Raw genomic sequence first — 23,864 nt, forward strand, 5'->3', positions numbered from 1 at the left:
CATCCGGCGGCCTCATGCAAACACGGCGGGTATTCCGGTGGATGTCTCTTTGAATAAAAAGCGACCTCCATGGTCAAGGGTTGAGCACCAAAAGAGTTCCGACGCTTTCCAAACTCCACTTCAGTGCACGGCTACCTACGGCGCTCGGTGAACCGGCAGCTGTGCAAGCATAGCTGTCGACAGTGCCGTGAATATCAGCGTATTTTATTCTTTGCGTGAAATTACTGCGAGGAGATAGTAAAGGCGCAACAACAGTAGCAAAATATTGCGGCTGATGACCGTGCGTGGTTCGTTGCGAAGCACCGTGAGCCTTATATAGCTTCGAAGTTAACTGGAAAGTACCGAGCGACGATGTGGGCACCGCCTAGAGCTCCACGGCGCTCAGCGCTGCCGGTGATGTGAAAGACTGACCGCTCTTCTGTCGCTGATTAACCGAGTCACTGCGTTGCCGCCGCAGAAATTGCGGACCTATCCTTTGCCCATGGAGACAGAAATTCAGCAAAAGGGGACATTCGGAAAATCGATATAATATATATAATAGATGCGAATCGCTATAAATCTCGGACCCAGGACCGTACAGTAGAGCGAGGGCGATGGCGGCTTGCTGTGTGACTTTCGGGTCTGCAGTGCGAATCGAGGCGCTATTGGAAATCTTGCCGCTGGAGTCGATCACGACGCAGGTGGGCCTCAACTAGGCCACTGCCCACGGCTGTCTGGTGTTGAGCGATCGGGAAGTGACGAGACGCTCTCCATATGTCCATAATTATCCACCAACTTCGTTCTTGATGTCTTTTATGCGCGTCCACCCCTTTTTGGCGTCCATCACTCCACTGCCATTCGTAACATTCTTTTCCGTTAGTCACTGTCACACACTTCAACATTCACTGGTTTGTTGAACGGCGCGGTGGCCGCTAACTTTTCTATATTTCTGTTTCTGCGTCGACTTCGAGGCCATTTTCGTACCTGCCCTCCCACCTGTTTGTTGTGCCGGTTTTTTAGCTTCTCTGGCCCAGCACCCCCGTCTTTGATACAATTTTCCTTGCGCAAATCGGCGCTCTTCTAATGGGAAGCTTATTTTTTTTCAAAACTTTGCCCGCATCGAGGGTGGTTCAGGACGTGTATATACTTGGAAGGAGCCTGGCAGAAGGAAACAAGAAGTGAGAAACTTGTTGGGACCTTGGCACAGCGTCGAATATGACAATATCTCATGGAGCTCCCTTGGAGTAAATCGCCACATTAGCCTCTTCACAGGTGTAAATATTCGTGACCCCCCGTAAAATCACTGCAGAAATTACAGCGCTCACCGTTCTACTATTCCCAAGTCCAGAGGGAAGCTAAACAGAATGGTGGAGAAGAGGGGGAGAAGGCAAAGAATGGGTAGAAACAACACAGTCACGAAGCGGGTGGTTAACAGCCCTACCATTCTTTGGTCATAGGTCCCATACAAAAGGTGTGGCGGTGGGGGAGGGGATAGGGAAAAGGTGACGTGAGAAGGCAAGGAAACGCTACGACTGTATAGACGCGAGAGGCTCGCTCCCTTATTTGAAGTTGGGACCCTTATTTGGAACCCTCCCTTATTTGGAGTTGGTATTATCTTTCTATTTTACTTTTTTGCTTTACATTGTTACTCATCGCTTAAAAGCTAGCGATCATCTACATTTGCGCCATCATAACGATTAAACATCTTTGAAAATTACGCATTCTTGTGCTGACACACTTGTCGCATCACAGGACTGGGGAGGTCGCGAAGGAACGCTTATGGATTATAATGCTGTTAGCGGGTAAATGCCCGCAGGCACATATGCCACTACTGTGCCTTCTAGACAAATGCAACTTATGTTTATCGTGTATGCATTGTTTGTCCACTGTTATCACTGCGACTAGTTTTAAAGCCGCGCACTGAGAACAAGATTGATCGTAAGTATTGCAGTATGTGTTAAAAGTTGGTTGTATTTATGTCACGTTCGTTCAAGAACAACGTGCATTGGCAGAGTAATATTGACGGTTGTTTAATTTGGCATGTACGAAAAGAACTTGTTCAATTTGGCTCCATGGACAGTCACCTCGGTACCTTTACCGTAGATCGGCCTCAGGTGTCATAAAGAGGGACGTCGGCCTTCACCGCCGAAGCGCCTAAAACGTGACAACTAGCCTTTGCTATACCGGGGCTAAGCGGACCGATGTCTGTGTCCGTCGCTGTCACTGAGAGTTGCTTGTTGGCCAGGAGATGAGGTTAGTGGAAACGAGAAAGGCCTTTATTTAAAAAAAAAATGGCTGTGGCTTAGCTAAGGTTAAGCCCAGGATGCGAAGCATACTAGCCTTTATTTTAGTTGTTGAACCACTGTTTAGCCTGGTGAACTGCTGTTGCTTGGCTATATTTGGTTCGGCTAGACGAAGAAACAACTCATCTGCTTCGCCTTCAAGAGTGGAACGCGACAGCGTTCCCGTCGACCCGCCAAGGAGTGTAAGACAATGGGATACGGCGCAGCGACTACGCGCCCCGCATTGGACGCGGTGAGCGTCGAGCAACGCAGCGTTCGGCGCGGCAACGAAATGTGCGCCTGAGCAAGCGACGCACGCCTCAGCCTTAGAAACAGCTCGTTTCTAAGGCAACACCGCATTCACTAGAGGCGCTTTTGTACCGCTTTGAAGCATCGTACTCGTGGCTCAGTGGTAGCGTCTCCGTCTCACACTCCGGAGACCCTGGTTCGATTCCCACCCAGCCCATCTTGCAAGAGTTGAGCCAAAGCCACCTAGAAAATCAGTCTCTGTAGCACGCCGGAACCTTCGCTTCTCATTCCAACGAGCAGCTCTGTCTCCAGGAGGCATCTCACCTCGTGAGCGGTCGTGAGTGTCTAGCAGAGGCAAGCGCAGCTGCTTATATACCGCCGCGACGCCGCGAGCGACGGCGCGAGTTGGAGCCCCGTTTCTCCTCTGTCGTCACGTCACGGTGTCACGTGGTATTGAAGGCGACAACGCCGCGCCTGAGGAGCTGGGTTGAGCTCTCGTAATATGCTTCGCATAATATTTGCACAACGGGCTCCAGACATAGGAGCACATCCCATGTAGGAGCACTTTTAATGTCGGAGCTCATTACATGTCCTGAGCACACATATCAGCTCACACACACTGCACCAAAGGTGTGCGCTTTTATACAACAGTCGTTTTCTTTAGGTAACTGTACGAGGGAACCTGATGATTGTGTCTCGGCCAATCCTAATGGTCGAACTGTTCGCAAAATGGCACCAATAGTCGCACGACCTTGCCGGACTCCGCCTCTGACGTCCAACCTTGGAACCAGGGATGAGGCAATCAGGAAACAGAGGTTGAGGCTCCTTCCAATAAAGTCGTCGACACCTGCTCATTGCTCTCCGTGTTGTTCAGCTCGTCGGGATTACGTGACTGGCGTTCACGGTCGTTGCCGCTTCCACAGATTCCAGCGATTGTTCTCGCGTCGAAGGGAGCGTCTTTGCGCGACAAAGTCGGTGTCGGGATGCGTCACCGTCAGGGCGGGCACTGGCGAAGGGGCTGCCCCGGGCGAAGCATTCAAAGAATGCGCATTGCCGTTTCTGGACACAACACAGTATCCTTCATGGTGCCGTGTCGTAAAGCATCGTTAGGTCTCTGCCAGGCAGTCAAAAAGTTTCGCAGTCAATTTCTCGGACTGCAACCCACAGGCGCCTTCTCTGGCATACTTGAGCCGTAGATATATGAACACCAGAAGGGAAGGACTATGAAATCGGTCTAAAATTTCACAAAGGCGCTTGCGTAAAATTATAGCCTTTGCAGCAGCAGAAGTGTTGCACGCACTGCAGTCGTGCTCGTGAAACGCTACGGGGGCATATTTCAGCTTTTGAAGCAATACTCTCCTATTCGTTTAGAGACGCCGCAAGATCACCAACAAGTAAATTTTAAGGAATAGTTCGACATCCGTAGCATTGCATGCAATTTAACTAATAAACTCCCATCTCCCAGAAAGGCAACGGCTGAAAAATCATAATCGTCATCATCAGCCTGGCTACGCCCACTGCAGGCCAAAGGCCTCTCCAATACTTCTCCAACTACCTTGGTCTTGTGCCAATCGTGCCCATGTTGTCTCGGCAAGCGTCTTAATCTCATCCGCCTACCTAACTTTCTGCCACCCCCTGCTACGCTTCCCTTCTCTCGGAATCCAGTCCGTACCCCTTAATTACCATCGGCCAGCTTCCCTCCTCATTACATGCCCTGCCGATGCCCATTTCTTTTTCTTGATTTCAACTAAAATGTCATTAACCCACGCTTGTTCACTCACCCAATCTGCTCCCTTCTTCCCTTAAAGTTACACCCATCATTCTTCTTTCTATACCTCGTTGCGTTGTCCCCAATTTAAGTAGAACCCTTTTCGTAAGCCTCCAGGTTTCTGCCTCGTAGGTGAGTACTGGTAAGACACAGCTGTTATACACTTTTCTCTTGAGGGATAATGATAAGATTTGAGAATGCCTGAAAAACGCACCCCAGCCCATTCTCATTCTTCTGATTATTTCACTCTCATGATCCAGATCCGCGGTAACTATCTGCCCTAAGAAGATGTATTCCCTTACCACTTTCAGTGCCTCGCTATCTATCGTAAACTGCTGTTCTCTTTTGAGATTGTTAAGCATTAATTTAGTTTTCTGCAGATTAATTTTTAGACCAACCCTCCTGCTTTGCCTGTACAGGTCAGTGAGCATGCATTGCAGTTGGTCCCCTGAGCAAGGCGATATTATCAGTGAATCGCAAATTACTAAGGTATTCTTTATTAACTCTTATCCCCAATGCTTCCCAATCCAGGTCTCTGAATACCTCCTGTTAACACGGTGTGAATAGCATTGGAGAGATCGTGTCTCCCTGCCTGACGCCCTTGTTTATGGGGATTTTGTTGCTTTCTTTATGAAGGACCACGGTGGCTGTGGAGCCGCTATACATATCTTTCAATATTTTTACATACAGCTCGTCTACACCCTGATTCCGTAATGTCTCCATGGCAGCTGATGTTTCGACTGAATCAAACACTTTCTCGTAATCAATGAAAGCTATTATAAGGGTTGGTTATATTCCGCACATTTCTCTATCACCTGACTGATAGTGTGAATATGGTCTATTGTTGAGTAGCCTTTACGATATCCTGCCTGGTCTTTAGGTTGACAGAAGTCTAAGGTGTTCCTGATTATATTTGCAATTACCTTAATAAATACTTTGTATGCAACGGACAGGAAGCTGATCTGTCTATAATTTTTCAAGTCTTTGTCATCCCCTTTCTTATGGATTAAGATTATGTTAGCGTTCTTCCAAGATTCCGGTACGCTCGAGGTCACGAGGCATTGCGTATACAGGGTGGCCAGTTTCTCTAGAACAATCTGCCCACCATCCTTCAACAAATCTGCTGTTACCTGATCCTCCTCAGCTGCCTTCCCCCTTTTCAATCTCCCAAGGCTTTCTTTACTTCTTCCGGCGTTACTTGTGGGATGTCAAATTCCTCTAGAATATTCCCTCTTCCATTATCGTCGTGGTTGCCACGGGTAATGTGTAAATCTCTGTAGAACTCCTCAGCCACTTGAACTATTTTACCCATATTAGTAATGATATTGCCGGCTTTGTTTCTTAACGCATACACCTGATTCTTGCCTATTCCTAGTTGCTTCTTCACGGCTTTTAGGCTTCCTCCGTTCCTGAGAGCATGCTCTATTCTGTCCATGTTATCCTTCCTTATGTCAGCTATTTTACGCTTGTTGATTAACTTGGAAAGTTCTGCGAGTTCTATTCTAGCTGTAGGGTTAGAGGCTTTCATACATTGGCGTTTCTTAATCAGACCTTTCGTGTCCTGCGATAGCTTACCGGTATCCTGTCTAACGAAGTTACCACTGACTTCTATTGCACACTGATTAATCATGGCCATAAGATTGTCGTTCATTGCGTTAACACTAAGGTCCTCTTTCTGAGTTAAATCCGAATACCTGTTCTGTAGCTTGATCCGGAATTGCTCTATTTTCTCTCTTACCGCTAACTCACTGATCGGCTTCTTATGCACCAGTTTCTTCAGTTCCCTCCTCACGTCTATGCTAATTCGATATCTTACCATCCTATGGTCACTGCAGCGCACCTTGCCGAGGACGTTCAGATTATGGGTGATGCCAGGGTTAGCGCAGAGTATGAATTCTATTTCATTTCTAGTCTTACCGCTCGGGCTCCTCCGCGTCCACTTTGGGTTATCCGGCTTGCGGATGAAGGTATTTATTGTCCGCAAATTATTCCGTTCTGCAAACTCTACTAATAACTCTTCCCTGCTATTTCTCAATCCTATACCATATTCCCCTACTGACTTGTCTCCAGCCTGCTGCTTGCCTACCCAGGCATTGAAGTCGCCCATCAGTATAGTGTATTTTGTTTTGACTTTACCGATCGCCGATTCTACGTCTTCATAGAAGCTTTCGACTTGCTGGTCATCATGGCTGGATGTAGGGGCGTAGACCTGTACGACCTTCAATTTGTACCTCTTATTAAATTTCACAACCAGACCTGCCAACATCTCGTTAATGCTATAGAGTTCCTGCATGTTACCAGCTATATCCTTACTATCCTTTTTAGGCGATGTCTACACAATTGTGCACGTCAGGATAGTGCATCAATAACAAAAGCACTGATGAAAGTAATGATATTTAGAATGTGCTTTATACATCTTGAAACACTTAATTGGAACTGTGGTGCAGTTTGAATAATGTGGAGAATACTTTAGCAAATTGAGTGGGAAGGCAGACGGCTGGGCGTTCTTACTCTGTGTCAGTATGTTGTATGTAGCGGATTCACCTCTTTCATTGTTGTTCACAATGTCACGCACCAGCCGTAATTTTCTAGTGGCTGGATGAGTGCTTTTCAAGCTTTCGAGAACACGAACTAGTATGTGTTCTCATATTAGATGTTCCTGTAGTGAGTTTTCGCATGGAGTCGGAATTTTCTAAGCTTGACAAAACTTACTAAACAATTGAAAATCCCTAATCTCTTCTGCAACTGTCCACTTTCTATGATGCTGAAGATGCAAGAGATCTGGTGAAAGCATGTTTTCAATCAGCGGATCAAGTGGCGTCTCAAAGGGGTAATCAGGAATCCGACTCCTAGTTCTCGTCTCTCCGCTAAGCCCCGGTAGCGCAGGACGTGCCCCGTTTTTAGCAATGCATATGCTTCATTTGTCCTCCTAGCCTCACTGAGCCCTATTATATCCCACTGAATGCCAGCTAATTCATCCAATAGCGCTGCTAGACTCGCCTCACTAGATAAACTTTCAGCGTTAAACGTTGCTAGGTTCAGATTCCAATGCTGGCCTAGTCCGGGTCCAGAGATTCTTAGCCCCCTCTGCTGCGTCGCAGGTCTGAGCACCGCTGTGGTCAGTTGTATCGCAGCTGCTGGGGACTGAGGGCCGGGGTTTGAATGTTGTACTCATATAGGAGGTTGTGGCTAAGTACTGTACCAGGGTAGCCAATCGTGTTCTGGTGAGGGAGTGCACTACCGAGATCAGGCCACACTCCAGGCCTCTTTATACAACTTTATCCACATGTGGATTTTTTTAGTCAGGTTGAAAATTGAGTGACACCGGGATTTGAACCACAGTCCTTCTGCACGTGAGGCCGATGCTCTACCTTTACGCACTCGCTGCACCGTTTCTTCAACGAAAGCTGCAAGTTTTCTTTAAACACCTTTTAAAACATTTATTGCCTTCTAGCCTCCGTGAAAAAAACTTCACATGCATGCTGGAAAACATTGCACCTCTTTTTGTCGCAAGGTACAGCACGTTTACGCAGTGACAGATGCATTAGGAAAGTGCGTAGAGGAATTGAAAAATCCCTGAATAAAAAAAAAATCCCAACCGAACCTCTTCCCTCAAACATCAACACCAACAGCACACAATAACAATACACTATATTAACGGATCAACACTATATACAATATATATACAGCCGTGCAGTGGAGGCCTGTAGGGTGTACATAAGAGGGTTTTTGCGCACATCCTCTATTTGCACGCGGCCTTCGGGGCCAGGCTTTGAACACGTCCCACTGGAGCACAGTCGCGCAACCCCTAAGCCGCTGCACTGCCCCGAAGGGTGCAAGTGTACGGTTTCAGCTACCTTATATGATTTGTGTTGGTGTGATGACCGAAGCGGGAAGCAAGGCAGCGTAATGTAATCAATAAGTAAGGTCAGCGGTACGGTACTTTAGGAAATAAAAAAAAGTATTTGCCGATGCCATCCGTACCTGGCAATAAGTGTTAATCGAGGCTGTCGTCGACGTCTGTAATGCTGGTATATGATGTTTAAAGAAAACACGGCATGAACGAGTGCAATCCACATAAGAAATCACGCAGAACGAACAGTTTTCATGCGCTAATAGAATGATAATAATGCAAGGTCAATGCAATCATTCCCGAAAACAAGCGTGGTTAAATAGGTTGTAATGTATAGGCGTGATTGTTTATATCAAAGGGAAGCACCGTTTTTTTAAAGTGACTAAAAGCCACAATTATTGTAAACTCGCACCGGAGTGATGGCGTAGGTGCTGCAGAAAGCTAGGTAGGGTTATCGGATCCATGAAGCACGCACTTAATGGCGCAAACACACCGACTCCTGTTGGCTTGAAGAAAGGGTCGCTAAACACACGCATAGGGACGAATGAAAGATACCGAGGGTGTTGTATCTGTACTTGTCCATGCATTTGATGTCCGCACGTTTCCTACTTTCATCACGCCATCACATCATCACGCCAGCAGGTGGCCATCAGCCTTGCACTCCTAGAAGGCGGTAAAAGCTTGGTGTACTGCGACTCCAAGAGTCCAATTCTGTCCTTCGGAACAGAATACTTGGTACTCAACAGCTCACCCCACACTACATCAATTGGTTGCCGACACACATGGGACCAATGGACGGGCCGCTGCCTCACCTCAACGAGACGGCACACGAGGCCGCATGACACATAACTCACCGTGCGAGCCCCGACTTCATCTTGGCAGGATGGGGGAGCGAGCGCGACCCCCTCGTCACTTACAACGATCTCACCCAGCACTATAAAGGATGCCCATGCCGCTACCGCACAAAGCACTCAGTAAAGCACAAGAAGTCACGTACAGGCGGCTTCTGCCGGCACCTACCCATGCCCGACCTTCCTGCACAAGATCATTCCGTACGCGCACCCTAACGATGCGTGCCGCTTTCGTCAACGCTTGAACACTGTGGTTTTGTAATTGCTTTTCAAACATGTGACGAACATTCGAGGTAGTTCAGTGGCAGATCATGTTGGGACATTTACAGAGGAAACATACACTGTCCGGCTTCTCTCCACAAGGACAGTCAAATTGCAACTGAAAAGAGGCGTCGAATAATCTCCCTAGAAAATGGAACACTAATCCTATAAAGGGACTGCTTGGGAAATTGATGGTTATATGAGGAAGAAATTACGTGTTAGTTGTAGGAGCCATGACAGCTTGAAAAGCTTTTGAAAGAAAAGGCGTTGATGTGTATTAAAACACAAAAATATGCAAGGCGAATTTGCTGGAGAAGCAGATGCATCTGTTCCTGGCAATACGGTTCAAGAAATGAAAATTTTTTGAGGATATTCTTTAATTCCACCTACTTATATCTCTTATTGCAGCTTTGTGCATGTATAGGTGGCTATATTGCTACTTGTATAGGCATTTGGTTGTGATGTATCTGTTGTACTCATCACGACCAACAAGACGCCGTCAAGTGCTACTTTCTCTACGAGCGAAAAACTGTTAAACGCCAACATCCAAAATCAAAACATGCAGGAGACAACTGGGTCACTCTTCTTGTTTCTTTAAAGAAAGCAGTCAAATCACTAATAAAGCTTCGCTCTTAAATATCATCGCAGGCATCCAATAATTGTCGAGCCATACATATATTCAGGATTCCCCATACCGCTTCGTGTGTGTCAACCAGAGTTTCGTCAAACTATCCGCACGTGTCATCTCTGAAAAGGTTCTCCGAATTATTTTTGTCGAATGCGCAAGAAAATTAACAGGCTAAAATCTTATTGTTTTATCTGTAATCATCTTTGTCATAACCGTACGCCCATTTTTATGCCCCTTGGCGGATTAAGGCACGTCCCAGCAATCACCAATTTTCCCTGCACATGAGTTGCGCTAGCGGGTTTCATGTTGTGCCTGTACATTTTTCAATTTCATCTGCCCAAATAATTTTGTGCCATCCTCGATTGTGCTTCCTTCGCACCCATTCTGCTAGCTTAATGACCATCGGTTATCTGCCCGAGGCTATATATTACCTGCACAGGCCCATACTTTCTCTTCTATGTCAACTAGAATACCAGCTACTCCCGTTGCTCTGTGATTCGGTATCGGCCAACATTTTTCGTTCCGTCGCTTGTCGCGAGTTCCTTAGGTTGTTCGCAAGATAATAGGATATAGCAGATAGGCTTGCGCATATTGACCCTGAGTATGTGGGCAAGTATTTAGCAAATTAATTTAATAAATTTTTTACTCAAGGTACTTCCCACTGGGAAGACGTAAGCAATATTCATCTAGTAATAAATATCCCTCCACTCTCTTTTTCAAGCCAGTTTACCAAAATGAAGTTATTACGCTATTCTTTCTGTTATGTAATGGCACGTTTTGTGACGCTAATGTCTACAGTTAAATCAAATTAAACATGTCTCTGACATTCTTAACTATCCTGTCGACCACATATACAACCTACTTATACAAACGTCCACTTTTCCTTTAGACATCCAGATTGAAAAAAGTCGCTGTTATATAGAAAAAAAGGAAGCAAAAGTGAATTCGGGAATTCCAGACCAACTAGCATACTGCTAGTTTTGTAAGGAAACTCGGAAAGATACTTAAACAAAATGAAAACTTTTTAAGGAAATATAATATTATTACTGACTGTCAGTATGGATTCAGTAGTAACCGCTCTACAGAGCTTGCCCTTCTCATCAAAAACAATTCATCTTAGGAAACTTTGAAAACAAGAACATTGTGTTAGGAATTGTTCTTGATTTCATAAAAACACGGGGAAGGTGTGGCATAGCAATTCAAGACGATGAGAAAAACGAGAACAAGGTAAAAGCGGGAGCCAACGTTTCGACAAGCGGACTTGAAAAGTCCAAGTGCACAAGTGGACCTTAAGAAAGACAAGTCCACTTGTCGAAACGTTGGCTCCCGCTTTTACGTTGTTCTCGTGTTGCTCATGGTCTTGCCCTCACAAAGGCATTTGACTAAATAGATCATGGCATAGTATTTGAAAAATTCGAGTTGTATGAATAAGAGGTTATGTTTTGCAACTAGTAAAATTATACCTTTCTTCCCGAAAACCGTTTATTTCGATGGCCAAATTTAGGTCAACTACGCAAGCTGTGAGTTGTGGTGTACCACAAGGCAGTATCCTCAGAACATTGCATTTTAATATCGGTAATAATGATCTGGTCAACATTGATAGTAATGCTCGTTTCATAATGTTTGCAGACGATACCACTATACTCTTTGAAGGCGATATCTTTATTAACTTAGCAGTACAGGTTAATACATTTATCTAAAAACTGATAGCTTGGTGCGACGCAAATGTGTTGCATACTAATCTTGAAATATCTAAGGCAGTCTGTTCTCGCGCGAAAAATACAAACAATGTGATATTACTGTTAACCTATCGTACAAGGGAGCAATTATAGAAATTGTACAATCTTTTAAATCACTGGGAGTGCATTTTTCAGAACAAATGTTCTGGGGCCGACAAATAAATCATATTGCCATGAAAGCCTTTCAAGTTATAAGTTTTCTAACATGCCACAGGTATGTCCTGCCACATAAAGTTGCTTCTGTATAATTCCCTATTCTGCTCTTATCTAAATTACTGTACATTAGTGTTAGCGACCACCACCACTACACACCTAATATAGGCATCGGTTGCCCAAAAAATAATCCTTTCATGCAAAAAATATCCAAGTTAGCGTCTTTACATCCTTTCAAATCTTCCTATACATTCCGACAGATGATAGTCTGGGCGATGCCGACTGCACGAACAAACTACAGGTGCGAGATGATCAGGTTCCAGTTACCCGAGCTTTCAAATTAATTTAATAACTCGAACATTTCCCTTAAGGACATTTGAAATGTGCATCTGCGCAGTTACATTATTGGTCGTAGCGTAAAAAGAACAGCTTCTTAACGTCGCCCATCGACAATGTAATAATAATATTTGGGGTTTTACGTGCCAAAACCACTTTCTGATTATGAGGCACGCCGTAGTGGAGGATTCTGGAAATTTTGACCACCTGGGGTTCTTTAACGTGCACCTAAATCTAAGCACACGGGTGTTTTCGCATTTCGCCCCCATCGAAATGCGGCCGCCGTGGCCGGGATTAGATCCCGCGACCTCGTGCTCAGCAGCCCAACACCATAGCCACTGAGCAACCACGGCGGGTTCGACAATGTCTCTCTAGATAAATAAACATGCTACAATCCCCAATATACGTGCAAAGTTATTGTTCCGCCAAATTATTGTGACCATTTTTCATTCTTACTTTTATTTTATTTCTTGCTGAAGGCGTTCGAACTCCATTTGCATGCTTTTTAAAGGTACGTATAACACCTATGAGGCAAAATGAAACGTCTCGAAGTGTATTTCAGTTATTCTTTCTATTTGAAATAAGTTATCTGCTAATACGAATGTAAACGTATGATGTTCCCTGCTGTTGCCTGCTCTGAAAGGTGTGACACCTTCGTCAAGCGTTCCTTGCTTTTAGTCTCACACCATCCATGAACCACTGTAGTAATGGGAAATATATTATTATTATTATTATTATTATTATTATTATATACGCTTCGTATAATGCTCGGCTGAGGTCGTAGAAAACAGAAGGACACATTGCCTTGCGCGTTTATATTTATAGTTGGGTTTGTACAAGACGCGGCCATTTACTTTTGTCTAAGTGTTAGGAGTAGCGCTCAGCTACATGCGCCAGGGGTTTAAACCAGGGCACTGTTGCTCTTTCGAGTGAACCGGTCAGAAGCTCCCGTAGAGCTGAGGCAGAGAGAGATAGGGAGGGAGGGAGGGAGAGAGAGAGAGTAGTAGAGGGCAAGCTCGCAGCGGCCCCGTAAGTTCGACGAGAGGCCGCAGCAACACCCCGCATGTCTGGGCCGCAAAGAGCGTACCGCGGACCGGCCGTGATCACGTGCGCTTACGATGCGGTACTCACAAATGTTGCCGCCATGGCAAATGCCGAAGTAGCCAACCGCAGTGTCGACGTGTTCATGAACTCGAGTGACCACTTGCCTTCCAGCACGTAAATGCCCTTCATGAAGGCGAGCACCGCTGAGCACAACGCCAAAATCTGTAAGAGAAAAATTGAGCATCCATTAGCGGCTCTCGCGAAATACACTTGCAGCTACGTTACATGGGGAATGAAGGGTATGGGGAACGTTACATGGGGAATGAAGCGTTACAGGCCGGAATATACAAAATTGACGGTTATAAATGTTGTCGATATTTTTTTTTTACGAAACTGTTTTTGCAAGTGCAAGTAAGCTTCCGTCATGTTCACTGTCTGTGTGCTCGTGGCGCAAGCAGTAAGTGTTCGCTATGTCAGGAACTTGTTCAAGACTTTTTAAAGAAGGCTTAGGTTCTTTTACATAATTATGGTTGAAAGGGTCTGAAAAGGAAATGCATGTTCTGGAAGCCCATGGATGTCATGCCAGATACCACTACATCCTATTACTGTCATTTTTTTGCAGTGTGGATATGCGGTCTTGGCGTGTGATACACCACAAACTGACACCAACGTATCACGAAAAACAAAGTTTCCTAGAACCACCAACATGAGGTCACAGCTATGAGTGACTGTAATCGGCCGGTTCTCTACGCAATCTTCCTGTTAATTGGACATTGATCTATTAGACTCTAGACCTTTAGGTTGTCTCCGACTGCACACAAAAACCATGCAACCATGCTGCGAAAGAATTGTTGTCATGGCAATCCTAGTGGACAACATGGCAAGAAGCCACTTCATACTCAGTGGCCATGATCATTCGCACGTGCTATGCCAGTGAGCTTATTCTGTTAGAGCTTGCACCTGCTTGAATTAAACGCGGAACCTCCACAGGACGACCAATTAAGATATTGAGGTCTTGAGTTTTGGCAGTCATTCGTACGTTGGGTCTACACTCCGTGGGGTGACAAGGAGTATTAGAGCGTCACTCTTAGGCGCCCTTCGTGCGTTGAGTGTTCGTGTGGCTCGGCGTTTCTGGCAACCAAGCGAAAAAGCCCATCGAGGATGAGAGCGAACGCGGAGTGCAGCGGGGGGTGAAAGGCGGCGACAGTGACGAGAACGCGAGGAGGAAAGCGGAGGAGGAGGTAAGCGGAGCGCCGCGCGAGACGTGCTCAGCAGCGGCGACCAGAGATGCGGCGAGCGGGTCCACCGATACCATATATGGAAACAAAGTGATGCCGTGGGCTTCGCACCCACTACGCATGCGCTACTTCGCCTGCGCCACGCCGTTAGAGATTGCGCTCTGCGCGAGCGAAGCATGCCGATGCTCACGCTTTTTTTCTGAACAATGAACGACGCAACCTGTGGAAATGCTACGCCTGTCGCTGCTGTTAAATGAGCTGCCCGAGCAGAGGCTCAATGCCGCCGCCGAGAGATCCCTGTTGTTCACAGTCAAATTCGCTGCCGCAATATATCGCGAATTCAGAGCACATAAACAGCCGCGCTCAAAATTCGCATTGGGGAGCATCGTTATTATCGGTGGATATTTTACCATTGAAATCAGCTCGTTATAAGTTAAATGAAACATTGCTTGTACGCTCGCTTTATTCCACCCCGCCCTCCCTTTTACGAGCTCAAATGAGCGTTTCGCGCCAGCCAGGCACCCACCCCTTTTCCTAAAATCTGCTGTGAAACAAAATGCAGGAGTCGAATAGGAAAGCTTGTAGAAGGGGTGTAGATTCTAACGCGCTAGCAGAAAGCAAGATACGTAGTTGCAGTTTTCTTCTACCTGCATCAAATTCGCCACAATGTAAAGTGCACTGGCAGACGAGTTAATGTGACAGTCGTGTTTACGGCTCCTGAAAAAGTCTGACATTTTTGGCATCAAGTCAACGTTACGAGCGTTAACCTCAAGCCCTAGCCAAAGATGAACTACCAAGTACAAAGGCAAATTCCCGCGGTGTGGCGAAGGCGTAGTTTAGTATATTCGGTTTCGTGCAACAGCGAGTATTTGTGACGAGAGCAGGAGGTTGCGGATGGAGACAAACATGGTCGCCCGGACACTGCCTTTACTCTTAGTCTCCCTCTCTTTTCACGCAGCGTTGTCCTGTCATTTGTTACATATATTTGTAGGAGAAACTAGTGAGTTGCCCCAGAAATGTCCTCGGAAACAGAGGCGTGTAAGTGCACCTAACGAACAAGAAGAAAATGCTCGCGATACGTGTGTCTAGTCCGTTCTTGCTTCCTTGTCTCCTAATGTCATATACACTCCTGCAATGCTGAACCAAGTTGCTCAACTGCTTGCGTTGTCCTCGGAAACAAGTGCATAATGTAATAGGGTTGTAATTGTTCACCTTGAAGCGCATTGTCCCGATTGTGGCCAGTGGACTCTTTTTTATTAAGGGATTCTGACAGCGAAAGGAAAAGATAGAATTGAAAACTATACAATCCCGAAACATTTCGAAGCAGGGCGACGGTGTGCCAGTGTGGGTTCGCTTTCTTTGTCAAACAAGCTGTCTGATTTACTATCGTGAAATAAGTGACATATGCAGCGTGACGGTTTTCGCAGGTTGCATTTCATGTAACCTCGCTTCAGCTTTCTTTTCCTGTGCATTTACGCTAGCGCTCAGAAAAATAATGTTTAACTGTTAGTTCAGCGCTGTGTCTGTCTATTTTGTCGTCCTTGTCTACTGCACCGGGAAACCACCGATCCCCTATAATCCATCCATCACTTTCGCATGTACATGACCGAGATGTCTATGAGGTAGAGTTATTCTGTCAAAGCAGATGAAAAAAAAAACATCAAAATAACGAAAATGATGATGTCACAGGTTTTCGCCACAGCGAAATCTGGAGGTTTAGTGAAGCATCTCGTAGAAAAAGTGATGCCACAAACGTTTTTTGACTGCGTAGTGATGGCCTAGTCCATGATCGCTACGCGAACGGCAGTGTGAACGCTTAAACGTTCTGTTTATACTTGTCGTTTCTCATCGTGGAATGCAAGCATGTGTTGACATTTAGGAAAGGGCGGACACTCGTCACACAATACGCGGGACTCAAGTTCCTTCACGTATGAAATGACTCATCCGTGCTGTGGTAAACGTGGTAGGCTTTAGCGCACGTTCCCCGCCCATTCACTGTATCGAGGACACTCCGGACACGACACTGAAGCATCGACCTGCGAAAGGCAGCACGCGGTCGGGCTCACTCACCGTCTGGGCGACATCGAGCAACGTGAACCGCGGTCCACCGGGGGCGCTCGGGTAATTGTTGTGGCGCACCTGCTGGCGCGCGAGCAGCACGGCCGCACCGAGGCTGAAGCAGGTGAGTCCCTGCGTCGCCACCACTGAAGGCAGGTCTGTGGATGCCACCTGCATTTCAAAGCGCGAATGAGAATTCCGTCCCTTTCAGGAATGGCGTCAATTACGTCATGAAGGAATGTATTCCAGCCATATGTGAGATGCGTTTAACAATGACTTCGAGCGAGTTGAAGAAGCGAAAAAAACAGTGTTTTGTATCTTGCACTGAGTGAAGGGGGATAAACAAGCGGAAAGAGTGAAATAACAAAAGAAAAATAGCGCTAGTTGCTCGCACACTTGAATGTGCGCACTGAGTATACAAACGGCCACAGAGAGCCACGGACTTCACAACGTCATTTACCCTGTAGATGTTGTAGTGGTAGAGATGAATATTCCCGTGCCATTTGTCCTTGTTTTGTGATTTTGTCTCACTCAATAGGAGATTTCATGTCATCATGCACAGCCAACTTACCTTAACCGAAATCCTGCTGTGCACCTTGTAAGTTGTGAATCAGTTACGGAGAAGAAAATCTTCGCAAACTATAATTAGAAAGAAAATGTCGTGGTTGACCAAACTTATTATTTTTTGGGCATTTAAACCTTCTGAAAAAAAATTCCCAAAATATCTTCTACTACATCATCCAAGACATCCACCTTTTCACCATGGCGTCCTGAACTCCCACCACCACGTTACTTGCTACGCTTGCGCAACACGGTCCTTTAAAAATCTTTGCATTGTAAGACTGAATTACAAGAATAGTGTATAGAGCGACTAGTACTGCCACCAGAAAGACCGCGTGCTTGTGTGCGCGTGAGAGAAAACATAATGATAACTGGAAAAATTTAGCCTTGCAACAGGCACGGAAAACTGCTGCAGGACTTATTCATGATGAGGGCTGAAATAAAAAAGAAACTCAAACACAAAAGAAAAGAAACTCGCTATGGCACTAACACACAAACTCGATATGGTGAGCAAGAGGGAGCGCATATAAGTTAAAGAAACAGTGGAAATGAAACCATGGCATTAGCAATAAAGAAGATGTTATCTATTGAAACGAGATGGTGGCTTGAGCTAGTTAGTCTATGTTAATGACGATTTATGCATGCTGGAGCGCTTGTCGTATTTCTAGACATTCTAGCCTCCCATCTTTGAAATCGCTGTTCAAAAATCTATATTCTCTTCATCTTGAACGAGAAAATAAAAAGCAAAGCAAATAATAGTTTTTGAAAACTATATGAACTGCATTTTGCACAGAAAAATTTCAACATATGTTTTTATTCTTGTTTGAGACACGGCACACCTTAGGCTGCGACCAAGGGTGCTATGAATATAAAGATAGCTGGCCACCTTTAGATAACTAGAGCTGCGACTTGGTTTTCTATTCATCGGACGTCCCCACTCATTAAACGTAGTCACGTGGTTCCAAAAGCAACCACGCAACATGCAGGAGCCGCCACTAATGCACAGATGAGGAAAGTTGGCAAAGTCCTTGCAGCCGTGCCGCCACAATCTGGCACTTTCTTCGATCACCAGAGTCAAGACGACTGCTTCAGAAATTAGGCTTATTTTAAAGCTACAATCGCACGAAAAACAACCTTCTTTCCTATTCTGAACTCACGTATGGCTGCTAGTTGGCATCTGTTTCGACTGATGCCGCCCCTAGGACGCGTTCCCCAAGAGATGGAGTGCTAGGCGACACCTGGGCGCATTCAACGGGTTATTTATGTTTGTTAACAAGAAACCGAACAAGTACCATAATTAATATGTTCGTCCTTTTATTAATGTGATTCTCTAAAGTCTGATATAATACAGGCAGATCACGGTAGTTGCGTATGTACGTCACGACTGGAGATGTCGCGACGAGGTTGGCTCTTGCGGTTGCGGACGTGACGGGTTGCTTTGCCTCAAAATCGTCGTTCATTGATAACAAGCTTCTGATACATTGGCATAGCCAGAATTACTTTTCCGAGAAAGGGGAGCATGGCAACTAATCGGGCACGGGGAGGGTGAGAAGGCAGGCAGGCTAGGTGGCATACTAACACAGAAATCCCGGGGGGGGCGGTAACAGGCGTGTTGCCGGTGTTCCCCCTAAGCTGCGCCATTGTTCTGGAGTTATATTCCGCATAATAATGTTGTAAAACTCTTCGGAAGAAGAGTTTTAGAGCACATAGAAGAATTTGTTACGGGGTTGATATGAGCGAAAAAAATTTAATTCTGGAGTTTTACGTGCTAAAACCACAATCTCCCGATGAGGCGCGAAATAGTGGGGGACTTCGGATTAATTTAGACTACCTGAGGTTATCTACGCGCACCAAGTGCGCGCTACAGGGGTGTTTTGCATTTCGGCCCCATCGAAATGCGGCTGCCAGGGCCGGGATTGGATTGCGCGAACTCGTGCTTAGCAGTGTAAGGCCAAAGTCACTGAGCAACCACGACAGGTGGTGTGACTGAACCAATTAATAACGCGGGATATATGTCAACTAAGTTATTTAGAAGAATGCGCAGAAGTTATTGTGAGACTTGATGGTGTAAGTTGGGGAAGGGAAGTTACGGTGTTGGTGAAAACCAATGAGCGTGCTCAATGTCAAGCCGAATTTCTCGCCATTATTGTACCTTAAGGAGGTCGTTCTGTAGTGGACGCGTCCGTTGAGTCCTTTAAAGTGCGGTACACAAAAGAATTATCGGTGAACAAACGCATGTAAGATAGGACGCTAAGTAGCAAGTGAGTTATGTATATTAGGTAGAGGACTGGCCGAAGAATGGTTCCTTGCTGTGTACCAGATAAGGCAGAGGAAAGAGTACACGAGACTACGTGACGAGAGCTTACGCGGACAAATTTTTGACGGTTGGTTAGAAATGCTCGAATCCATGATACGACGAACTCACGTAGGTTTAAGCAGGAAAGCTTAAGTACAAAGCGAGAAATTGGTACTTTGTCGAATGCCTCTTAAAAGTGCCAGCACAGGAGATCTGCAGTAATGTTGCAGTTGAGGAAAGAGTGAATGTCGTGGACGAAGAGCTATAGAGTTGAGTTTCACAAGCCTTTGTGCATACCAAGTTGGTTAGGGTGGAGGAAGTTCAGAGCTGACAGGAATTTAGCAACAACATTAGAATACATGATTTGCTCCATATGTTTTGAGATGATGCTAGATATATAAATAGGGCGATAATTCTTAGGCTGAGATTAAAATTCCTGCTTTAAAACAGGAATAACCGCACCAATCCGCCAGTCAGGAGCTCAGGAGCGCCTATCTTAGGAGCACCTATCGAAATACTCGGAAAGGGAAAAAATCACGTTGATCAGCATTCACGGCCCGACATTTCATGAGGTTCGTTTGCACTAAAAAATAGGAAAAGACAAGCGACTGCAGAACGCGTCTTTTTAATTTGAGCGTTCATTCAAAAGAATGTTCAAAATTTTAAATTTGAAGCGATAACATTGCAGCATGACGTTTTGAACTTTGTAACTGAGCAATAAAAACATTAGAGTGATGTTTAACTTCGTGGACGCGGGTGAAGCGCAAGCGTACGGGTGCTATCACGCACATGACGCTGTCGGTCCTTGGTGACGCTAGGTGCCTACACTGTCCGCAGCGCATATCGTATTCGAGACGGGGCTCGCGCGGTGGCGCTTTTCGCAGCAGCCGTCATAGTAGAAGGCCCGTTATAAACATTCACTTACTATCTAAATTACCCAGCATGGTGTCAGCGCCCACAGGCAATCATGAACACTTCACACTCGATGACCGCGGACAGTCGCTGCCATAACGTTGGCGAGAGGAATCACGGCAGCACCAGCGAGCGAAGTGACCTTCGTGCTGTCTATTACTTGAACGCTAACTGAGAGGTGAGGACATGGCGTACGCAAATCTACGAGCCGTCGGCCCACGTAAACTGTGCTCCCAAGGCAGAATTCTTTCAAGATAACTCCCGTGCAACCGCGCTGTGAGACAGTATGGCGGTAACGCTGGCAGTGTAGTACCGTTCAGTACCGCATGGTGGTATGGTGGTGGTGGTGGTAAGGGGAGCCTTCTCGCATTCTTCGATCGTGACAGCTAGCGCTTAGAGACGCTGTCGTTGTGACGCTGCGACTCTAGTCACGCCGTCTGAGATAAGAGGGGGTGGGAGGCTCTGCACGGGGTTATAAACGCGTTGCTCAAAGGAGGGAGCACCTTAGAGGGAGCACTCCCATAACAGGGTGCAATATAGTGTCGCAAATAATCACCTCCGAATGCATTATCTTCAATAGTAAGCGGGGTTAGTTATTCAGCCATTTCGTCTTTATTAATAGCAAACGTCTGAGCAATGCAATTTCAGGTATATGCGTGTCAGCCCTTGTGTTCAAAGTGGTGGCTTAAAGAGTATGAAGGACGCTTAACGATTTTTATCTTCAAATTTCTGTGTTGTCGTTGCCTACAGTGCTAATTAAATGTGCAGACAAAATTTTCAGACAGACCGGAGCCATCACAGAGGACGAGGTGCCTTCCTCATTCGCTTGCTTCGTGGCTTCAGATCACCACCACAGATTTCACGAGCTGGGTAGTAACGCTTGCACGTAGAAACGACATCACGATTCTGTAATATGGAGGCCCTGAGACACCTTAAACGGGTAACTTTGAGCTGGTGCCTATAATTCGGACATTTACTCACATTTCGTAAGCCGAACATTTACAAAAATATCGTGAACACACTAAGAACTTCAGTACACTGCAAAATTAGGTATCACATATTTCCACACAGGATGCTCCAGCAAATGGAGCTTACAGAACTGCGATGTGTACTTTTGGTGTGGAATAGCGATTTTTAAATCTTGTGCGCTAATTGTTTTACTTACGATGTACTTTCAATGTGTAAGCATTCTTTGGCGAGCTCCCCAGCCCTGTCACGTGAAAAGTGTAATGTCTCGTATCTGCACAAAAATAAGTACTTTGCAAAGTTAAGACATCTAATCGCTATGATAATGTAAATGTAGATGATTGGAAGCTTTTAAGTTACAAGGAACAATTTAAAGCAAGAAAATAATAAAATGAAAGGAGAATACCCTTAGAAATACACAGGGCTCCTTAGAAAACGCACGGGAAAGCTTATAGTAGGGGTGGGTCAAGTGAAATTTGAAGGTGGGCCAACTTAAATTTCTGGGTGGGCCAACCTGAAGTTTATGGGTGATCCAATTTGAAATGTGGGGTGGGCCAACATAATTAGCGCCTGGGCCAACTTCCAATTAGAACATGGGCCAAAATAGATTTAGGGGTGGGCCAACTTGAATTTTGAATGTGAGCCAACTGAAATTTCGGGGTGGGCCTACTTGAAGTTTTACGGTGGCCCAACCTAAAGTTTTCAGTGGGCCAGCCTAAATTTAATGGTGAGCGAACTGCAGTTTGGGGGTGAGCCACTGAAATCAGGGGGTGGGCCAACTTGAAATTTGACGGTGGCCCAACGTAAGCCGTGAAATGGGCCAACTTAAGTTTAGAGATGGGCGAACTAAAATTTGGCGGTGGACCAAGTGGAAATATCCAGCAGGGTCAGTTCAAATTCGGTGTGGGCCAGCTTGAAATTTAGGGGTGAGCGAGGTTAAATTTGGGGGTGAACAAACTTGAAATTTGATGCCGGGCCTACTTATATTATAGGGTGGGCCAACATGAAATACGGGGGAGGGCCAACCTAAATTAGGAGATGCGCCAACTTAAATTTGGGTGTGGGCAAACTTCTATTTGGCAGCGGGACAACTTGAAATTTAGTGATGGGCAAACTTTAATTTGGTAATACACCAACTTGAAATTTAGGGGTGGGCCAACTTGAAATTTGCACGTGGGCCTACTTAAATTTAGGGGTTGGTCTACTTAAGGTTTGGGGCTGGAGGGTGGCCCAAATGAAATTTGTTGGTGGGCCACTTCAATTTCGGGGTGGGCCTACTTGACATTTGGGTTCGCGCCACTGTAATGTGGGCTAGTGCCAACTTGAGCTTCTTGGCGTGAAACTACTTAAATTTGGGTGTGGGCTAACTTGAGATTTTGAGGTGGCCCAATGTCCAATCGAACGCTGCTGAGCATCCTTCGAGTAATGAGCACCTCGCGGGCAGCGAGCACGTTGAGACGCTTGGTGCATTTTCACTGGGCCTTACCGTGGCGCAGTCAGAACGCAGGCGAAAGATTGTGCGGATAAAAAACTCGCGCATAACACAGTCTTGCGAGAGCGACAGCGATGGTGGTACAATTCGGCAATGCATGGCATCGCGGCAATGAATGCGGTACTGCGGCAGCTGGTCGACCACTCCGCTTCGTGGAGGCGCACTCGTGCCCGGCGTTCCGTCTCAATTGGCACGATTGCATTGAAGGAGATGGATTCGGCGAGAAAATGTGCCAATTGCCCACTTAAGCCTTAATATTTTTTTGCCCCCGGAACGGCCATGAATAGACGCGCATAAGCTAGGAAAAGCAAGTAAGCTAAACTAAGCAAAAGCGAAATCGCACGTGAGCTGAACAGTGCTCATGCATTATTAAACAATTCTCAGAATTTCTGTAGCTTTATGTGAAGGGTATGATGGCCTTGATCAAAGCCTTTCTGTGTTCACAGTTGCTACGAGTTAGATTTGTATTTTAAATGCTAGACATTTCATTCAAACTGATCCATTGGTTGTTTCATGATCATTTATGTGGTTATCATGTATTTTAATGGGGCTATTGGGAGTTGACGCCTAGCTGAAGCTTTCCTTTAATGGCTGGATGTAAAGCATAAACAGGCATAGCAGCTTGCTTCACTGATGTTACTTATTCATACTTTAGTTCACATATTGTTTCGTGCATATTGCTTCGCGTGCGCATTTTTCGCGTTGGATACTGATCGCTGATGGACTGCACTTGGCATCTGCAAAAAACGATTGCGTTGGGTGTTGCACTAAGTTCCTAACAAATCACATATTTACTCTGCAGAGAACCTTGCGGCTTTTTGTTTCTTAAGCTCAACAAATTAGAAGATCACGTAAAAACCGAGTGATGGTGCTTTCGCGCAAGCCTCTTCTTCTTTCTGAGATTTCTTGTGAAGGCAAGATAGTAGGTTCCAGTGGAAGCTTTCAAGATAATAAACGCACGTGTCCCCCATGTTAATAGCCAATAGAAACGGGTTCTTGACCGTGCTGACCATGCTGCAGAGTATGTTTCAGTACAAGATTATTGGTGTGGAGAATAGAAAATATGTATATTAGTTGGCTGCTGTGAGGCTGCGGATAAGCTGCAGCTGCGCATAGTCAATTTGTCGTTGTCGTCATCGCTTACTGCCGTCATTGAAGAAATATACCGAGAGTGAAAAAGGAAGAGGTTTATTGCTCG

At 45.7% G+C, this 23,864-nt stretch overlaps 1 protein-coding gene across 1 annotated transcript in view; it reads right to left on the minus strand.

Annotated features, from left to right (window-relative positions):
- The window catches only part of LOC135913318 (multidrug resistance protein mrp-7-like), a 174,934-nt gene that overhangs the window by 147,493 nt on the left and 3,577 nt on the right, over positions 1-23,864 (minus strand). The window contains exons 2-3 of the mRNA XM_065445913.1: positions 16,452-16,610; positions 13,231-13,365 (exon numbers count right to left, since the gene is read on the minus strand). Of these exons, the coding sequence (XP_065301985.1) occupies positions 13,231-13,365; positions 16,452-16,610 (294 nt within the window). The remainder of the gene's footprint in view (positions 1-13,230; positions 13,366-16,451; positions 16,611-23,864) is intronic.

Source organism: Dermacentor albipictus, chromosome 6, assembly GCF_038994185.2.
Source record: "Dermacentor albipictus isolate Rhodes 1998 colony chromosome 6, USDA_Dalb.pri_finalv2, whole genome shotgun sequence".
Classification (NCBI taxonomy): domain Eukaryota; kingdom Metazoa; phylum Arthropoda; class Arachnida; order Ixodida; family Ixodidae; genus Dermacentor; species Dermacentor albipictus.